Here is a 21,064-nt window from a genome sequence, read left to right as displayed (position 1 = left end):
ATTTGTGCAAATGAGGAAACTGAGACTTGGGTGAGGTAAATTGCCCAAGGTCACGTAGTGGCAGGACGGGGATTTCTGCCACAAGTCTATCCTTTTATCCACTGGGTCAGACTTCTGGGTCAAAACTGCCCTGAGCCTTGTGGCTGTCTGCCACGTGCTCTGGAAGATAGAGGGAGGATTTTGTGTCCCCCAGGAGGACTCTCAGCTGGGGACAGTCAGGGCCAAGAACACTGCATGACACCTTCAAAAGTCAGCCTGCACTCTTTGCCCTGGGTGGATCCATAAACTTGTGGCTACTTGCTAGTAAGTCTAGGGCTCTGTAGGGGCATCAGGTTTTTTGTTTGTTTGTTTTGTTTTTAAAGATTTATTTCTTTATTTATTTCTCTCACCTCCCCCCCACCCCAGTTTTCTGTTCTCTGTGTCTATTTGCTGCGTGTTGTTCTTTGTCCGCTTCTGTTGTTGTCAGCGGCATGGGAATCTGTGCTTCTTTTTGTTGCATCATCTTGCTGTGTCAGCTCTCCGTGTGTGCGGCGGCTTTCCTGGGCAGGCTGCACTTTCTTTCGCACTGGGCGGCTCTCCTTACGGGGCGCACTCCTTGCGCGTGGGGCTCCCCTACGCGGGGGACACCCCTGCGTGGCACAGCACTCCTTGTGCACATCAGCATTGTGCATGGGCCAGCTACACACGGGTCAAGGAGGCCCGGGGTTTGAACCGCGGACCTCCTGTGTGGTAGACGGACACCCTAACCACTGGGCCAAGTCCGCTTCCCGGGGCATCAAGTTTAACTATCTGCGTTGCTAGCACCCAGGATGGTAACCTGGGCCAGAGCAAAGTGAACTCCCCCAGCTCCAAAGGGAAAGTGCCATGGAGCCAGGAAGACCCGGCCCAGGCTGTGTCCTATCACCCCTCAGCTGTGTGGCTTTGGGCAAGTCTCTCCACCTCTCTGAGCATCAGACACCTTCCCTGTTCACTTGGGGATGAGAAACCCAGTGGTCCTGGCACATGGCATGGGTTCTCCCCACCTTTGCAGTTGAAGGGGCACCCTAGATTTCTCGGTGGTGCCTACTAGGACCGATAGGGGACTCTGAGGGATGACTTAGGAGAGAAGTTTATACTTGGTTCCCTAGCAGATATTTATTAACACCAGCTCTGAGAAAAAGCAAAAACAAAAACAAGATTGCAAGCCTATGCCAGAGCCCCCTCAAGGCTGGAAGGAGAGCAAGGCCATGGAGACAAGTCGAGTAAACAGGCAAGTCGTACAGGAGAGTTGTAGTTAAAATGACGCCCAAGTTCAGAAGGAGAGAGCTCCTCGCCTTCAACAGGACATCCTCTTTCTCCTCTACCGGGCACTACTACTGAGGATAATAATGCTTCTTTCACGCAGGTGGGGCTCATTATGGAGCACAGCACCCTCTCTTTGGGGTCGCGCAGCACTCGTGTAAGATATGCAAGGCCCTGCACCACCATAATTAAGGGCAGAGGCTTTGGGGTAGGACACCTGAGTTTGAATCCCAACTCAATCACTAGCCATCTGTGCTTGCAACGGCTTCATCTGTATAACCAGGATCCTCGATCATCTTTACCTCCAAGGATTAAAACGAGGAGGAAAGGAGAATACGTAAGTTGAGGTCTCCCCTCGGTGGCTGGCACATAGCGCATCCCTGTTGACATTACTCTTCATTCAGCAACCAGCCTGCCTGTCCTGGAAGCCTGGCTCTGCTGCCCACAAGCTGTGAGACCTCGGGTAAGTTACTTAACCTCTCTGTGCCCATCAGCCTGAGAACCAGAACTGGCTCCGAGGTTGGCGTACTTTATACCACACCCTGCTGGGTCACTGAAGACCCTTTAGCTCACTTGGTGCCCACGGCAGCCCCTCCTAGCGGGTCTCAGTACCTCCATTTCACAGAAGAGGGAACTGAGTCGCAGAGTCATTGAGTGACCTGCTCCCAGTCACCCAGGTCTGTCTGACTTCAGAGGTCACTCTCTGTCCACTAAAACATGATCTGTGAAATCTCTTCCTCAGGGAGGAATAAAGAAAAGTTGCTTTGGCCAGCCAGTCACAGTATAGATATTGAGCCAGGATAATGCACCCAGCACATGGCAGATGCTCAAAAAATGTCGCTGGCATTGTCATTATCAAAGGAAAGTATTTTTGCTCTAAACTATCTGAGGTGTGTCCATCTAGGAGTTGGTGCCCATTTTGACCTTCTTCCACTCACATCCATGGAAGAAAGATTAGAGTTAGAGAAGAGGGACCTAGGCTGGGAGCAATAAGAAAAAAATGACAGAGAGAGACAAATAATTTGAGAGAGACAGAGAAAGAAGACAGGCACAGAAAAAGGGAAGAGATTAGAAATGGAGGGACGTTGAGAAGGAGTGGGTTGGTCAGAGGCCCTAAAAGTTCTGTCTTCTTGATCATCGTGTGGAAGAGAGGGTGCTGGATGGAGAACCCCAGTTTGGAACCCTTTTCTGACACTTACTTGCTTTGGAACCCTGGGTCAATTCTTATCCTTCTCAAAGCCTTGGTTTCCCCATCTATTTATGTTCATCAAGGCCCCTTTTATTTCTAGTATTTCTATTTATGGTTCTTTGACCCTCTTGAATTAGAAGACATTCCCTTTAATTGGCAAATAATAGAGTTTATTCAGAAAAATCAGTCAGTACAATGTGCACTCCTGGATATCACTCAGCTCACATCACAGACATGGATAAATGGCTTTCACAATAAATGAGGGGCGGGGCAACCCTTTCCTTCCAGGATGGCCAGCAGGACCTTTGACAGACATATTCCACTAGAAGTACAACAGTAGACTATTGGACTACTTTCAGGTGGGATCAGATAGCCTGAGTCGAGTCTGTGGGATTTTCAGCTTCAGGGTGAGATTTGTTCAAATCCCAATTTTTCCCTACAATGCCCTAGCCCCAGAAGAGAGAAAACCAAATCAGTTTTTTCAAAAGGACTTTCATTTATATAAAAATGGTGGGGTCTTCCTTCAAAGTCAGCTCGTCTCCCACAGGAAACCTCACAAGGGTGTTCTTCCTGCATAACTAGACAGGCTCCTTGTCATTCGTGGTGGAAGTTTCTTGATGATGATTCTTGTCAATCCAGGCGAGAAAGACATCAAGCTCTCCCAGAGACTTAATGGCAGCTGATGGGACCTCCAGCTGAAACCAGAAAATCCTCATAAGAACCTGCCCTTACAGACGGTGTAATAGTGTTCAAATCATTTGTCCCAAGTTCTTGTCTCCCCAAGGTCTTTTTATTCATTAAATATATTTGCATAGCACGCAGGCTCAAAATTATCCTCCTAATAGGCAACCAGAATTTTTTTCCACAAACAAGCAGTTTGATCATGCCAACCCTTTATAAACAGTAGGTAGGGACAGCGTGCTTTCCCCACTTGACGTATTAACGCAATGGAGCCCCCAAAGGATGTGTCCTAGCCAATGTCGCACGGCTGGTTAGGGGCAGCGCTGGAGCTAGAACCCAAGCCTCCTGAGTGTTACTCCATCTCCTTCCACAGCAGACTAGAAGCAAGCGGTAAAGTCCAAAAGCACGGTCTCTGGGGTCGGACTGCACAGGGTCAAATCCTAGTCCACCCCTTAGGAGCTCTGTGAACTTAGTCAAGTGACTTAACTTGTTTGTGCATCATTTCCTAATTTACAAAATGCACATCAGGGCACCTACTTCATAACAGTGTTGTGAGGATTAAATGTGTCAACACTTGTCCTGTGTTTAAAACAAAGCCTGGCTCATAGTAAAGGACATTGAGCTATGAGCAGTGGTATTCTATAGAGCATCTCCGCAAAGAAGCACACTTCAACCTTCCTGCCAGTGAGCCCTGAATCTCAGTGGAGTTGCAGCCAACACCTATTCTCCAGTTCACTGGACTCACCCAGGACAACCAACGAAAGAATGATGATGGACAACCCCATCCCCCCCCCCCAAAAAAAAACAGAGTAGCTACAGCTGCAAGCAAGACAGTTTCATTCATCTGCCCCATGGGATCTAAGTAGCTCTCTCTCAGTTGGAAACAGTGGGCAACTCCAACCCAAAATCCTCAAGATAGAAGAACAGACAAACATAAGGGGAGAGTGCAACTATGGACTAAAGTAGACTGATTATTATTCTTGTAATGGATGAACTTGTAATATTGATATAAAGACAGTGGCCACCAGAGGTTCTGAAGGGAGAAGGAAGAACGGGTATAACATGGGGGATGTGGGGGGCATTAGAATTTTTTTGCATGACATAGCAATAACAAACCATTATACATATTGTCAAAACCTATAAAATTGTGCAGTGCAAAGTGTAAAACAATGTAAATTATAGTCCACAGTCAGTAGCAATGCTTCACTATGTGTTCACCAATTGTAACAAATATACCACACTAATGAAAGATGTTGTAAATGTGGGAAAGTGTGAGAGGGGATAGGGCATATGGGAATCCCTTATATTTTTTATGTAATGTTTATGTCATCTAAAGCTCCTTTTAAAAAAAAAAGGAAGCAGGGCTTTGAAAAGATTTCTCACCTCCTTGATATTCAAAGCATCAGTATCACTGGGGAGTGTGGAAAAAATGCAAAAATCTCAGGGCCCACCCCAGACCTACTGAATCAGAATGTGCATTTTAACAAGCTCTTCAAGGGAGTCACGTGCACTTCAAAGTTTGAGAAGTGCTGCTCTCCGTCCCGGCGTAGACTGCTGGTGACAGGTACGCAGGTGAGCTCACGAGTCATTGGAGGAGTTCTGTGCCGTCTGCTTGCGCATGCTTCCAAAGCTTGTCAAGCGGTCTAGGCCTGCTATGTCGCAGTCTGGTAAAACGGTGCAGGGCGGGTGGGGGAGGGAGCCCAGAGGACGCAGCAAACGAGGTGAGACCGCACACCGCAGAGGGAAGGCTGGAGGGCCCCCAGTAAACACTGGCACAAAGGGCTGAGTTCAAGCAGAGAGGCAGCGCTGGGCGCTCCACCGGGCTCCTCTCACCTTTCCGCTCCCCTCGTCGCCCCTTACCTGATCATAGATGCTGTGGATGACTCTGGTTTTATTGGTGGCTTCCTCCCTGCAGGGACACAGCTTCTGGTCCTGCTGGGAGGAAGAGGGGACGGCATCAAAGGACCTTTCCACCCTCACCCACAGTTACCACCTCCCCCCGGAGGGGGAACGTTCCCCTCCCACGGCGAGATGCCGGTGAGTAAACGAAGGCTGGAGTAGTGGAGGGGGAGTAGGGCTGTTTGTAGAGCTGCCCTGGGTTTGACCAGCGCTTTTCCTTTTTCCAGGTTTATAACCCACCAGACTGTAAGCGCCAGGAGAGCCTGGGTTAACTATTTAAATAATCAGTTAAGTGAATCCATTTGAGCCATCGTCTCATTTACCTGATTAGTGTAATAAGGAATCATTAATTAATAATGGATAAGGGATCTCTTCTAACAATTTAGGATCGGGGACGCAGAGAAGTGAAGTGACTTGCCACAGAGTCACACAGTAAACCACTGACAGGGATGGGGTTAGAACCCAGGTGTTCTCCTGGTTTAAGATGCTCTTGGTTCTTGTTTCTTTGTTTTTGTTTCTGTCATTTGTTTTTAAGAGACCACAATGAATCTATATGAAATCCTGAGGGACAGGCTATACCAAGGAATACTACCTAGAGGTTAGGCCGAGCGGAAAACCCAAAGGACCTGAAACAGCAAAACAGCAAAGAAAGTAGGGATCTGCTTACATAAGACTGGAATCATGGGCCTGCCTCTCCTGTACCTCCCCCCGCCTTCACCATCATTTAAAGAGCCCCTCTTCCCAGAAGATTATCTACAAGGAAAACCAGGTCCCAGGAGGAGCTGACAGGCAGGAAGCTCTGAGGAAGGAGTGACGGCTAGAAAAGGTTCCCAGGAGTTCTCCCAGTGGAAAAAGAGGAAGGGAATTTCCCCTGCCTCCAGGAATATTTCAGGAGGCTGATGGGACCCGGATGTCCTGGGCGCTCCTTAGGGACAGATGCCTAGACTGCCGAGGCCGTGACTCACACATCGCTGCAGAGTCTTCTGCAGGTAGAGGAGAGAGTTGGCAATGCTGCTGAGATTTCTCAAGATGTGGGGACTCAGTTCCTCATGGTCCTTGAACACTCTGTCCACGTAGAATGCCAGAAGATTCTTGGTCATGCAGCATGTGTCTAAGGGCTAAAGACACGGGTTAGAGGAACCCCAAAGGCCCTCTTCACGTATCTTAGCAACCTGTTTGGGTAGAGGTAGCAAGAAGGAAGAAAGCCGAAAGCATTTGGAAAAACTTTTTAAAAATCACGATGGCCCTAGGATGTCCGTGCCCTCTTACCACATCAAAGCCACTTATGAGGACGGCATTGAGGAGCAATTCCAGGTTACCCCCACTTTTTGTACAGCCAGACACCTAAACAAGAGATGTGGCCCAGAATCGAATTCTCTCTATAGCACCCCCAATATGTCATCCCCTTAAACCTTTCCAGGAATCGAGCACCTTCTTTCTGAAAGGACCACTGGCTGAGCAGCTTTCTTCAAAAGTACTTCCTCCTATTGCGCTGAAGTCTGCCTCTGTAAAGCCTCCCATCTGTCACCATGTGTCTGCTCAGCATCTGCTGCATGCCAGGCACCGAGCCAGGCACACAGCCCCTCGTTGGTTAGGACACTGTGTTCAGATGGCTCGCCATCCCGGGCACCCTGCTCTGGGCCACCGTGTTTGGGTCCCCTCCAGTTTGTTCTTTTCATACTGCAGTGATGATTCAGATAATGCCGAGAATAGTAAGAATGGAGACAGACTGCTGCAGAAATCAGATTGGCTATGGGTCCACAGTCTGCTGCCAGAGGGCTCCTCAATTCCCACCGTGCTGCCCAAGCCCAGAGAAGCGGGCTAGGCTGAGGTTTCGGTTCTAGAAGTTCTTATCCCGCCCTGAGAGCCGGTGGAGTTACGTCACAGCGCCTGCTGGGGACTGGGTAGGGCTACAGTCCCACAGGGCTGTTCTTCGCCATTAGCATTAAAGGAGCTAAACTTCCTCGTCCCCACTGGCAGCATTTCCTAAAGCGCAAACTACTTCGCAACATAAAAACGCTTTTCTGCCTCCTGTCCTGCTGGTTCCCTGAACCAAAGGGGCAAAAAGTTACACACCTGATTTTTCAAAGATTGTGTTACTAGAAAAAGGAATACAGTAGAAGGAAAGCAAGGCAGAAGGAAGGCATGCGAGCAGGCAAGGTGGTAAAGGCCAGCTAGACCTGGAGCGGCGAAAGAACCTTGAGAGGGGGCAGGAGACGCGGGGATCTTTTCCCAGGTCGGCCACTAACTCGTCATTTTCCCTTCCAGGGTCTCAATTTCCTCATTTGAAAATGATGGTTTTGGAATAAATGGTCTTCCAGGTCCCTTCAGCTGTGATGTCCTATGAGTCTAATGCAGCCGGCTGGGATGTCATTTAGTGAGAGGCTACATCTGTTTGTCACAAATAAATCTGGCTCGATCTTGCCCTAGGAGGAGTATGGCGTTGCCTCTCTCCTGCGCACGGAAGGGCCTCAGGAGACCATATACCTTTCCCTCTGTCACGTAAATGCCTGAAAATGCTTGATCTTTGTAGAACCTTTACAAGTTCTGGAGGAGCTCACTTTCCAAGGCGACGCTCGGTGGCCGCTTTGCAAAGTGAATTACCACCTTGTCAGCCAACTGCTTTTTAACCAAGCACCTCACACCTGGACCACTGGACAGATGTCCTCGCTGGCTTTTCTACCTCGGCTTGTCCATTACAAAAAAACATTCCCAGACTGTCTTGCTAAAACATTTTGTCGTCACATAACTTTGTTGGAAACTGAGGCATAGTGGTTTTGCAAAGAGAGACGTGCTGTTTCCATGGCTACGCTTTTAACATGGGAATGCAGCAATTAAGCCTTTTCGCATCAACAGGCCAAAGCTGTCTGGGGCAGGGAGAAATAGGAGCAAACACACTTTGCAGTTTGAAAGGAATACTAAATCTTTGTACTCTGAGATAAGTTCTTTCATTTACGAGTATTGTTTATGTGTAGCTACACTGCTTGTGCTCATGATCGCTTGAGAATATATAATGCCACTTGTAGAAAACAAAGTTGTCTAAGGAGTCTCTACTCGCAGACCCCCTGATGCCAGCTCTCTTTGTTTCACTCTCTCTTTCTCTCTTTTCTTTCATTCCTGATGCCCTTCGGGCCCAAATCTCCAACATAACATCTTAGCTCAGAAGCCTTCAGCGACACCTTGTTGCCTCTCTTACAAGGTTGAGGCTCAGCCTGGTTTCCAGGGTCCTTGGTACAGCAACTCCATCTTACCCTTCCTCCTCGCCCCCACCACTTGCCCGCATGTCCCTCACACCCCTGTCCCCTAACCCACAGTCACTGATCTCACTGTCCCATGTTTCAGAACCCTTCCTCCCTTTTTTCCACTAACCCGCAACCTCCTCTGCTTTTAAGTCACCTTCATTTTCTCAGCTCCCCCATGAAACTTTCTGGAATTACCCCAAGCCACAGAAATCCTGTGCTCTTAGAGCACCCACAGCTCCCCATCCTTCTCGAGGGAAGCAGTACTTCCCTCCCAGGAGTTTGGGACATTAGTATGCCTTCACATATCAGGTGACAGATGAGAAGCCTGGAGCATCTAGGGTACACTGGAGCTTAGGAAAGAGGAGGTGGTAGGGTAGGGATTTCTCAGCCCAAGGAAGAGCAGACGCAGGCCGTACCATAATGCCGTGCAGGGTCTCCGACGTGGACAGGATAGTGACATTTTGGAAGGTGTCCTTAGCTTGCTATGGAGGGAAACATAAGAGCAGACAAAAAAACAATGAGTATTTCATGTTCTCCCGGCACAAAAGATAAGGAGGAACTTGCTTTTCATGCTAAGATGTAGGACAAGACACCCCCGAACTCATACTCACAAGGGCTGTTTTGATTTCTTGAAACCTCTCTCTTATATGGTGCGTGTCCATGGAAACCAGACATCTCCTGAGACCTCGGGCATGCACTGAGCACAGGAAGAGCATGGTGCCCAGAAAGCAGAGGGAGACATGCTGTACCTTCATGTCCTGCTGGAAGGGGTGGAAGTCAGCTGCCCGGCCAAGAGTGGATGGCGGCGACAGAGCAGGTGCCCGACTGGCAGTGCAGGGCAGACTGCCACCAAAAGAAAAGGTTTAGTACCTCAGCCTTGCGGGGTGTCAGGAGCGTGTGTCTCCTTCTCTGGTTTCTTAGATCAACTGACTTCAAACCCTCCTCTACCCCCACCCCATACCCCCACCCCATACCCCCACCTCCACTAACAGAGAGCATGACACAAGGTTCCCTCATGTTCCACGGAGCACGTTCGTGTGTACATAACCTGCCATGACTCAACTTCGTGCATTTTGTCAATGGGGCGTTAAAAGCATCGTTTTCAATAAATCAGTTGGGGAAAACAGGGTTTTTATTAGGCAACAGATCTGAAAAAACCATAAAAGCACATTTGGTTTTGCATGCTTGCTCCAGAAATAGGTGACACCCTTTTATTATAAACACCCAATGTGTATCTGCTTAATATCATTCATTTCGAGGCAACTATGCAGATTTTGTCTTCTAGAGAAGATGGGAAAGGGCTGTGCAAAATGTCTCCTAATCACTACTTAGCACAGCAAGGTGACAGGATAGGTTGCCCCTGCAGAGGCCAGGTTGGCAGCTTCCCTTTGTCAAACACTGAGCCAGGAGATAGTGACGTTTGCAGCTAGCTCATCCAGCCCCAGGTGGGGCCAGCCCCTGAGATGTCTGTGCCTCTTCTAGCTCTCTCACTCTTCCTCCCTCTCTCTTTCTCTCTACCTCTTTTCATTTAACCATTTAAAATCATGTCATAGAGTACACATGTAGAAAAGTGCATGGAATGTAACTGATTTCTCTCTCTCTGACTCTTTCCAGCATTAGCACACGTTTCACCAACAGAGTTAGCCTTGCAAGATACATCTTATGACAACACGTGCGAATAGCCTGGAGCACCGCCCCGTGCCCACTGAGCTCTCTCACCTCCAGCTGTGGGGGGGGGGGGTATGTGCAGTGAGTGTGGCGGTGGCAGAGAGGAGCCAGACAAGAGGACTGTGCGACGTAACTATAAAAGGCACACATGTGAGAGTGTGAGCCCCATCTGCCCCCACCCCTACCACTCCCCACATCTTCCTCGGGATTCCCAGTCTCATTCCCCAGGGAGCCAAAAAATAGCAAATCCTGTTTTCAAAAACCATTGCCTGGCCCCGCCTTGATCAGCAGTCATTCTCAGCTAATGCACAGTGTACATCAGGATCTCACTACCCGGCAGATGCCGGGCGGAAGAGTTTAGTTTCTCTCTTTCAATCTATTTCCGGAAAAACAAGGAAACACCCCACTGGCAGGGAATTGTATAGAGAGTCCCCAGAATTCTATGCCCTACAAAGGGCAACTACAGTGGTTCCAGAAAACTGAGCAACTATGAAGAGAGCAAAATTTCTCTCGGGAGCAGGGGAAATTGCTCTCACCCCCAATTGTTTGTCAAACAGAGCAGACCTCGTTGTCTGGACAGCTGTCACTCTATTCGTTGCATGCCAGGAGACACTCAGATGTTTTGTGGAGGAGAGAGATGCCCCTTAGCTTGGTGGGGGACTGCGGACACCTTGGCCACTTCGTCTAGTAACAGCAGCTGACGTTTATCACCCAGCGCCTCGTGCGCCAGGCACTGTGACAGCATTTTACTTTGATTATCTTATTTAATGCTCACAGCCGCCCTGTTAGGTAAATTCTCTTTCTATCCTCATCTTACCAGTGAAGGAACTGAGACTCAGAGAAATAAAGTCACCCGCCCAAGGGGACCCGCAAGTAGCGGAGTCTGAGATTTTAAGGCAGATTTTAAGGCTGACGCGGGAGTCCCCGCTCCTGGCCACGATCCTCTCCCACCTGTCCCCCGAGCCTGTTCTCCCCAGCGCTGCAGCTGGATATCCCAGCTGTAGCTTTTCCACCAGCCAGACAGGGAACCACTTCTAATCTGGTCCCACTGAGCCAGAGGCTCACCTTACCTTGAAAAAGATGTACCCAATGGATAGGGCGTCTGCCTACCACAGGGGAGGTCCGCGGTTCAAACCCCCGGCCTCCTTGACCCGTGTGTAGCTGGCCCATGCGCAGTGCTGATGCGCGCAAGGAGTGCCCTGCCACGCAGGGGTGTCCCCCGCGTAGGGGAGCCCCACGTGCAAGGAGTGCACCCCGCAAGGAGAGCCGCCCAGTGTGAAAGAAAGTGCAGCCTGCCCAGGAATGGCACTGCACACACGGAGAGCTAACACAACAAGATGACGCAGCAAAAAGAAACGCAGATTCCCAGTGCCACTGATAAGGATGGAAGCGATCACAGAACACACTGCGAATGGACACAGAGAGCAGACAATGATGGGGTTGGGGGAGGAAGGGGAGAGAAATAAATGAAAAATAAACCTTAAAAAAATAAAAAGATGTACAAGACTGCAAAGGATTGTAAGGTTTAAAAGAAGATAATACATTTTAAAGTGCCCAGCCCAGTTTCTGAAACAAAAGCAATAGTAAATGCTAGATTTCTCACCCCTGCCTGCCTTCCTGCCTCTTTTCCTTCCTTCCTCCCTCCCTCCCTCCTTTCCTTCCTTTCTTCCCCCTCCTTTCCTTCCTTCCTTCCTTCTTTCCTTCGCCCTCCCTTCCTTCTTTCTCACTCCCTAGCTTGTCTTAATGAAAATAAGGCAGAAATGCCACCCCCTGAATGGAGCATACCTCCCCACTCCACAAAGGAGCACACAGGACCTTGCAGGTCACACACAGGCCTTCCCCTGCAGCCTTGGAGGATGCCGGCTGGGATGGCCGTGAACAACAGCCCTGGGGAAAGATGGCATGACCTCACCTCTCCCGTCGCTTGCTGAGCTGCTCCTCGAGTCTTCTCTCTAGGTGCTCGTTGCTGGTCACTTTTATGCACATGGATTCAAGGAAATGCTGTCAAGGTACTTTGGGTGCATCTGCCTGTGGATGATCACTTTTTTCCCCTTTTTTCTTAGTTATTTCCTTAGCTTTCTTTTTTTTTTTTTGAAATACTGCTGATTAATCATTACTAAGATATGCCTCTTTCTTCTGGGTCTTGACATGTAGTTTCTAGGAAAAATAATCTCATCTCCATGCAAATAAGAGTTGCTTGCAATTCTGTGTCCACACCAAAAAAATCAAAGTTAGGTTACTTTCCTTGGAGCCATGGCATGCCACCAACTGTACCTTGCAGGCAAACTTGGCAAAGCATGCTCCTGACAGCCTTGCCCTCCCAGCAGCCAGCCCCACGAGGCTCTGCATGTGCCACCTTCCTTGGTGCCTCATACAACGATGGGGCACCTTCCATGGGCCAGGCACGAGCTAAATGCTTGACTGGCATTTGTTTGTTTAATTTCACAGGAATATCAGTTTTCCCTCAGGAATGCCAGGATTTCTTTGGATATCAGTGTTTCCCTCTGGAGGGTCCATCCATGTTCAACCAATCCAAAGAGAGAAAATGAGACTGGGAAGTAAAGTGCTTAAGGGCAGCCAGTGGCAGAGCCAGCAATCGAGCCTAGAATCCTGGCCCTTGGGCCAGAAGAACCTCTCTCTAAATTACTTCCTCCTACAGACTCTACACCTTGATGTTCTCCAAGGATCGGTGTTCTGGGGAATGGAAAGAAAGGGTGTAAACAGTCCCGTCCCCCCCCAAACATGATCTCCCAGAAGGTACAGACCTTGTGTTTACCAAACGAAGCAGCCCTGGGATGGGGTACAACACCAGGAGGACCCACCATCCCTACTGGCACAGAGCTGACCCAAAGGGCTAGAGGACAGCCTGGGACCCCTCAGCCAGACTGGGAGCAGAAAGTTGGGCAAGGCACTGGCAGAGAAAGAGGAGAATCAGGGCATTTTCATCAGGGTAGGAGCAAGGGAAAGGAACGGCAGGGACTGGAAGCCTTGTTGTCCAGCATCTTGAACATAAGAAAATAATACATGTTGAGGGCAGCAGTAGATTGTAAGTGGTTCACAATCTAGGTTTGGATTCAAGCCCTGGCTCTTCAGCTCATCTGTGAGACACTGGGCAAGTTACTACAGACCTTTCTGAAACTTGGTAAAATAGGTCAAATAAATGGGGAGGATTTGAATGAGCTAATGTACCTGGGCCATAGCAAATACGCAATAAATAACTATTAATTTTTATGATGCTGTGTGCCAGGCACCTGGAAAAGGGGACACCACTGCGTTAGGAGTTAATGGCGTCTCTCTGCTCCTGCTTGGGAGGAGAGTGCAAGCTGCTCTTGACTCTGGAGATCACCCACACCCCACCTCCACCCCTGCCTCCCCAGCACTGCCTTGAGCTTGCCAGGCTCACAACTCACAGATGGTGGCCCAGCACCACATCATCCGTGCTGACTCCCACCCCACGTTCATCCCCTTGTGCTGAGACTGTATGTTCTGACCCAGGTCTCACTTCAGGGCAAAGAAGTCCTGTCTGGACACTTGTAGCAGGGCTACGTGATCTGTGTGAGCGCCTCTCTGGCCTGCAGGGCATCACAGTGGCCTGGACGGCAGCTTCGGAGTCAGGACAGCCTGGGGTGACTGGCTCTGTTCCCTAAGACGGTTGGACTGAAGTCAGGTCACTTAATCTCTGCACCTCTCTTTCTTCATCTGTAAAATGGTACTAAATGTGCCTATTGAATACTCATCGTGCAGGAGTGGTGTCAAAATTAAATGACTAAGTGTAAGCCTTCATCACAGTGCCTGGCACATTAAAGTGATTAGAAAGGAGGAAGGGGGAACAATAAGAAATTATTTCTCTTTGTCCTAAGTCTGGCTGCCTAACAGTTAATGTAAAATATAAGAATATAGATTGAGATGGAATTTCAGCCCTCTCAGGATTGCAATCAAACTACAGATTTCATCAAACTAAGACTGCAGTCAAACTAGGATTATGGCAATCCTTGGAGTTAGGACTTCTGGAACCAGTTGAGCCACCATTGGAGTATCAGAACTCAATTTTCCCATTGCTAAATGGAGAAGTGGACAGAATGTGAAGGAAGACTAAAGAGCCAGAATGGAGAATGCTCTGGGTTTGCTGTGTGCTGGATGCAGCTCTCCCATGTCTTCCCATCTCTCATCCTCACCCACATCCACTCCAACTTCATGAATCGCTTATGGTGGTGATAGGATAATTTCCTCTCCATAAGAGTAGAGACTCCCCACTCCTAAGTGCTAAGCCTAGACTTCAGACCAAAAGTGAGCCATGGCATAGCTCAAGTCCAGAGGCCATTCCCATCACATTCGATGGGAAGGACGCTCTGTGGAGTTGAATAATGTGTGGCCCTATAGAGTGGTCTGGATGAAACGCATCAGGTACAATATGAATAATTTTGGTTAGATTCGAGAAAGAATATAATTGTGAGGACTCTAAGCCATTAGGAAGTATGACAGACAGATACTTTATGGACAGACATTTCATTTGGGAACTAAAAAGGGGCTTAAAAACAATATACTTTGGAAAAATTATCCCAGTTGTACTGTGTTGACTTGGCATTGCACAGAAATTAATAGCTATATTGGTCTAGAAATGTTAAACTTTTCATTTTTTTCCATTTATGTAGGGGTAACACACTGTATTAAATACGCAAGGTCTTATCTACATGGTTTTGATTACAGAAACTAACAAAAGTGTTCTCTAAAAAATGAAAAAAAAACGGAATGTAGATGTTGAAATGTTTTGATAAACATATAAGGATCATAATGATAGTTTGGAATTGTATGTGGCTTTGAAAACAAAGCAATAAACAGATAAATGTCCCAGTTCTGGAGGACTTTAAACCTGAAAAGTTTCTGTTTGGGATTTAGGAATGAAAATCAGAAAAGACAGCAGAGAGAACCCAGTTCAACTTCGCCATTACAGCAAAGAACAAATGTGGCCTCCAAGTACTGGCCCTCAGGCACACAGCAAGGAAATGGGACAACTGTTCTCACCCTCCATCTGCCCATTTCCAGCCAAGAGGCCTTTCTAATGACATCCTGCCTTCTCACCTTAGAAGCAGATGGAATAGAATTGAACCTAACACTGTGAGGCCCTGAAGCCTGTTTAGAAGGGAAGGTGATGTAACTCTCCCGGCCAGGTTGTTCTGACTAGCTTTTTTTACCCAGGAAGTCCATGACCTCGGGAAATCCAAACTGGCCACTCCTGTGCCAATGGGGAGGGAAAGACAAATCCACCTAAGGAACCCACCTATGCCACATCGACCTGGCCCTGCCTTTCCTTCCTTGTGTGTGCCCACAGGGCTCTCAGTCGAGGTCTCCTGCTCTATAGTCTCAGACCTGGTTGACACTTTATGTCAGTGGGTCCTCTGGCTTGAATGCCCTCGTGGAGTGGGGTGGAGGAGGGTGGGACAGGAGGCAGATACTGGAAGGAGCCCCAACAATGCCCCTCCATCCCTTGCCTGGATCTGACCCAAACTCACCCCCAACAATCCAGCCTTCTCACAGCAGCCGGACTTTCTAAAATATAAGCCCAAAATTGAGGCTTCCCATCTTAAAACCCCAGGACGGCTCCCCAGGGCCCCTCCAATAAAGGGTGACTCCCTCCCTATGGCATTCCAATCTCTCTGGAAGAGCCCCCACACCTCACCTATTTGCAAGGCTCAGCTCCTGCCTGACTTGCTTTGTGAAACTTTACCTCTCCCCTCCTCCTCCCCACCCCACTCTGATTGAATTAATGGGTGCTTCTTACTATTCTCCTGAATACCAATGTTTACTGGAAATCAGAGTTAACCAGATGTCCTGTGTTTTTATTTGTGAAATCTGGCAATCTTATACTGGATCCTCTACGGCAGGGGCTCTTAACCAGAGAAAGACTTCAGGGGGTCTGTGAGCTTGAATTGAAAAAATTCAACTCATTATCTTTATTCTTTCTGACCTCTGATGTTGAATGTCATGAAATTGTCTGTCGCTACATTCTGAGAAGGGGTCTGTGGTTTTCACCTCACTGACAAAGGTGTCCATGGAACAAAAAAAGATTAAGAACCCCCGCTCTTCCGTCTTACATGTTAGCCAGGGCCAGATGCTGGTTGTTGGGGGAATGAGGTGGGAGGGGTACTTTATAAAACAAGTATTAAAGTAAAAGTACAAAATATGGGACAAAAATGAATATTTACTTATAATTAGAAGGGAAAACATCAGATTTTAAAAGCTGACAAATACCATAAAATCTGCAAAATCCAGAAAAAATAACTTAGTCCTTTTTTTTTAATTAGCTGCCTGACACCTTGTTTGCTTCTTCCATGACAATGACTTTTTAAAATTATTTTCTTTAAAGAGAATGAAAAAATAAGTCAGTGTTCCTCTTCTGATATGTTTTTTTTTTGTTATTGATAGTTGGAATGCATAAAAGGTACTATGCATTTGTATACTGCAAACATAGGAATTCTAATAAATTCTTCTTCACAAGTTTCCCATCAAAAAAGAAAAAAGTATATGGTTCATTTATAAAAAAGTATATTGTATTATTGAATATATTTTTCCATTTTAACCAGATTTTATTGAAAATCAAAATCTTGGCCTACAATTTTAAAGGTCTGGTTACTTTCAAGACTTGCTTCTGGTTCTATACATCTCACACCTTGTTTCTCATCCGCTCCCCAGAAACCACATATGAGGTCCTAGGTTCAATCCCCGGTACCTAAAAAAAAAAAAAAAAAAAAAAATTACATAAAGACATCCCTCTAAAATCCAAATGCATCCCTCAGTCAAATACTCCTTAGCTATATCCCCCAGATAGTATGACTTCTCTAATGCTGCCTGATACGAAGTGAAGCATGATGGATGAGAAGTCAGAGTGGAAAAGGACAGGTATTGTAACTGATTTAGGTTAAAATGCCTAACTTGGGGAATTTTATAACAGCATATGACATGTGAGTACATTATTAAGCTCCTCTGGGGTCTTGAATGAAGTCAAACATCTGGCCACAGCCTCTAGGACAGTATATTGCACTTATTTGTATTTTTTAATTTAATTTTTATTTTTAATCAAATATGTCCATGTACATAATTTAAAAGTCATATAGTAGTACAAGACATGTAACAAAAAACAGCAGTCAGTTGCCCCAGTCCTCCTTACCCCAATTCCTATGCCCCTTAAAGCAACTTTCAACTCTCAGCTATCTCTTTTGTTATCTACCTGCATATTTGTAAAGAACACGCTTATACTGTAGTTTCTTAACTCTTCATTTTAGAAACAATATATCATCTTATAAAAACCGAAGATACAGATTTGCTTCTTTTATAACATTGCGTACAAACCTCCTCACTTCACCAAAACTGCCGATACAAACTTATCACAGTAGCACCTCTTGTGAGGCAAATTGTCATTCAAGTCAGCCCAGGCATGTCTGAACCACTGGGAGAACTCCAAGTCCTGCCCTCCTGCAGCCCTTGTGCCTCAACTCTCTCCCGGCAGTGTCACTGCACACAGAGGTCAGTGAAATGACAATGGGGCATGGAGACAGTGGGTAAGGCTAAAATCTATCTCCCCAATCTGAGAGTTAAGGAGATTTTACGGGGATGGGAGGTGAGAAGTGAGGGCAGAAGTGGGGAGGTTTGACTTGGCGTAACCCAGCTGGTTAACCACAGAGCTGTCCATACGTGGCCGAGTGGATTTTAGGCTGGACTTCCCTTATTGAAGGACATTCCACATTGAATTTGCTCCTGATGTCTCCCTGTCCTCATGATCCTGGTTCTGAGGAAGGTGACCTCTAGATGTCTCAAAGGTCATCTAAAGGACAAAAGTCGGTTTTCTGTGCATGCTCAGGTTACACAATCTGCTGTGAAGCAATCTCGCAAGAAAAGGTGCCAGAAACAGAGAACATCCACACACCCCCAAAACCTGTTTCAGGAGAACCAGAAGAAAAGCATCAGGCCCCAGTGTTTTATGTACTTTTCATCCCAGTACCTTACATTTCTCAGGGTCACAAACTCAAAAATCATAGATTGAAGGAGCTAGAACAATAGCGGTAATAGCTAATTAGAACTAAGCATATCCACCAGCCCCTCAAGACCCACAGACTAAGCACCTATATACATTATCTCTTTTAATCTTCACAACTCACTATGAGGTAGAAATATTTGTTTAGATGAGAAAACTGAGAGCTAGAGCTGTTAAGTACTTTGCACAGGGACATAAGTGGCAGAGCTGAAAGTCGTCACAGGCCACCAGGCACCAACACCTATATTCCTAACCACTTCCCTGTACCAGACATGAAAGAACGTCGGGCCCAACCAACTCCTTTAAAGATGAGGGCCCAGATGAGGCCCAGAGAGGATAAGAGTCTTGCCCAAAGCCACAGAGTTGGACAGCATCAGAGCTGGGGCCAGAACCCACGCCGCTAAATTCTCCATCCAGTACACTGTGTACTCATGTGACCCGACCTTGTTACCTCTTCTAACCTCAAGCCTTCCTCCTACAGAAATAAAGACACTTCCCTCCTCCAGGCAAAGGAAAAGCAGAGCAGCAAAGATGTGCAGTATGGCTTGGGATCGCCCATCCCAACCCACAGATCCAGGCATGTCAGCAGAAACTATGATTCTGTGGAACGCAGATGCGGTTTTTCCCTTAATGATAAAATGAACCATTTCAGTGGAGAAGGGCCTCCCACGGGCATTGAAAGCCAGGGAGTTCCTGGTAAGGACTTCACCAGGGAGACATCCTGGGAGGAGGAGGAGATTGGGCTGGAGGCTGTGGGGGTAAAGCGTAGTTAGAGTAAGCAGGTGCTAAGCCAGGGTTGAGCAATCTGAAACGCATGAGGTGTTGGGAGCAAGCCAGGCAGAACTATAACTCAAACGAACATTGTTACCTGGAGGAAAGCCCAACAGCAGCAGTCTCCAGTGATACCATCCTAGCTCTAGGATCCTCTCCATTCAGAAAGCCAAGAGGCTTAGCTTAGATTTCCCTTCCTAGAGGATTTTCACCCCTGGAAATGGCTAAACCTTCCCCACAGTATTCCAGGTACTGATGCATTCAATAAATGGGAGTCAGCTGCAGCTTCTGCTAGGATTTCCAGCTTAGGGCTCAAATGTAAAGCAAGGTACAATTTTTCCTTCTCTCATCACCCCCACTGTGTTTTCCCCACCTTGGTCTCCTTTCAGTACTTCTGTACTAATTATTTGCCCTGCTCATTTTCACTTTAGGTGAGCTAGTCTGAAATTTTTTTCTTATCAGGCTTAAAGATCTAGAAGGGCTGAGGCTGTTTCTCCCCCATCAGAGAGTGTATTTCAGTTAACAGCCAGATGGCTCTGTTGTTCGTTTGAGAATTTAAGGTCAATTCCTTACTTGGATATGAGCTGCATGATGGCAAGGATTTTGTCTGTCTTGTTCTTTACTTTATCCCCAAACATGCAGCATGTAGAAGGCACTCCTGAAATGTTTGTTGAGTGAATGAATGAATGAATGGATGGATGACAGGATATGGGATCTTCCAAAGCATAGACAATATCATGATTTTGTGGTGTTTCCCCACAGCTATCTTTACAGGGTTCAGTATGAATGGCCTGCCCGTTAAGTCGGGTGCCTGGGCAGGAGGGGTCTCTGGATAGACTTCTTCAACACACTTCTTCCATGTCCCTTCAGTGAAGCCCTTCCAGAGATGAAACAAAGAGATCCGGGGCCAAGGGCTTGCCTACTTCTCTCCCCATGAACCCAGAGGGGCTGGAGGCAGACAACCATGGCTTTTAAAGAGTGAGCTACACAGGCCATTTTCTTTCAGTGTGCGTGCCCATGTTGAGGACTAGACAAAATGTGGTATCGGAATTAAAAATTTCAACCTTAGTTTTTCATAAATATGGAAGACTTGCCTAGCAGGAAGAGAAAACTTTCCATTTGGACAGCTATATCAGAGTAAAATTAATCATTTTGCCTAATGACTTTGAAGCAAGATAAAAATTCAGCATATTTTTAAGTCCCAGAATAGCTTTGCCATTACCTAAAGCTCTTTTGTAGCATGATCAATGTTTAAACACAGAAAAAATTAACTATAACTAGGATACAGATCCAAGATACCCAGTTGGCTCCTTTGAGAAAGTGATGAAATGTGAGAAATATCCCCTCCCAAAAAAAGCCACCCTCACACAAACTTTGCCTCTGACATCTGTCTATGAACTCCAGAGTTTATGAACTCTAAATTAAGAATCTCAAAAGACTTGGATCTGGGTCTAATTTTGACACTTGTTGGCTATATAATTTTGGACAAGTCAGTTAACCCCTCTGTGCCTCAATTTCTTCATCCAGAGAAGTGGAGGTGATAATTGCCACCCTGCCCTGCTACATTGCAAGTCATACGCTGTATACACGTGTGAGGGATTATTATGACACAGGGAGGGGCACAAAACTGGAAAGGAAGAGTTTTCTCCCTACTTATTTACCTAATAGCAGGTTATAACTCGTGCTGCAATTCCTGCTCTGGCAATGGAAGTCACAGAAACAGGGAAACTGAAGTGATGCTGGAAAGAAACTGCCTACCTGCTCTTCCAGCAGGTTTGTTCATGCTCATCCTGCCTGGAGAAGTGTCTTCCCAAGCTCAGGGGCTTGAATCCTTTATCCCTTAGGAAAAATTGGAGGTGAATAATTTCTGGCTTCCCTATATCTTACACCCTCATCATGATCGACAGAGTCAAACGATGCCAAGTTATGGAATGAGCACTGGACCTAGGGTGATCAACTGTCTTGGTTTTCCAGGACCAAAGGACATGGAACTTTTGGCCCTAATCCCCGGAAAGCCCTGGATGAACTGGGACAAATTCCTTGCCCTCACTGGACCGAGCCCAGCAGAGCTAGGTTTGAGTTTTGGATCTACTGATGACTAGCTGCGCAGCTTTGGGCAAGTCACACAAGCTATCTCCCATTAGCCTCAGTTTTCTCATCTATGACATGATGCAAATAGGACCAGACAATCCAAGGTATGTGACAGCTCCTGGTATAACAAAATAAACATTTTTGAATCTGAAAATACAAGTAATATAAATATAACACTCTGAGGAAAATCTGTGCTTTCTTCTACTTCACTAG

The 21,064-nt window shown here is 47.0% G+C and overlaps 1 protein-coding gene and 1 long non-coding RNA gene across 3 annotated transcripts in view; one reads left to right on the top strand and one right to left on the bottom strand.

The window, feature by feature from the left end:
* Positions 1-2,618: 2,618 nt before the first annotated feature.
* The window catches only part of IL19 (interleukin 19), a 74,573-nt gene continuing 56,127 nt past the window's right edge, over positions 2,619-21,064 (bottom strand). Inside the window, exons 2-6 of one of the 2 annotated variants that reach the window (XM_004470049.4) lie at positions 8,904-9,050; positions 8,709-8,774; positions 6,016-6,168; positions 5,012-5,086; positions 2,619-3,165 (exon numbers count right to left, since the gene is read on the bottom strand). In XM_004470049.4, the coding sequence (XP_004470106.2) occupies positions 3,049-3,165; positions 5,012-5,086; positions 6,016-6,168; positions 8,709-8,774; positions 8,904-9,047 (555 nt within the window). In that variant the 5' untranslated portion in view covers positions 9,048-9,050 and the 3' untranslated portion in view covers positions 2,619-3,048. The remainder of the gene's footprint in view (positions 3,166-5,011; positions 5,087-6,015; positions 6,169-8,708; positions 8,775-8,903; positions 9,051-21,064) is intronic. The other variant, XM_058275123.1, reaches the window with a different exon arrangement.
* On the top strand, positions 5,054-10,027 carry LOC131273085 (uncharacterized). Its single transcript, XR_009180218.2, has 3 exons — positions 5,054-5,188; positions 8,964-9,153; positions 9,907-10,027. It is a non-coding gene; the product is annotated as an uncharacterized lncRNA (long non-coding RNA).

Source organism: Dasypus novemcinctus, chromosome 13 (assembly GCF_030445035.2).
Source record: "Dasypus novemcinctus isolate mDasNov1 chromosome 13, mDasNov1.1.hap2, whole genome shotgun sequence".
NCBI classification, from domain to species: domain Eukaryota; kingdom Metazoa; phylum Chordata; class Mammalia; order Cingulata; family Dasypodidae; genus Dasypus; species Dasypus novemcinctus.
Note: the sequence above shows the minus strand (reverse complement) of the source record. Positions and strands in the feature narration are given on the sequence as shown.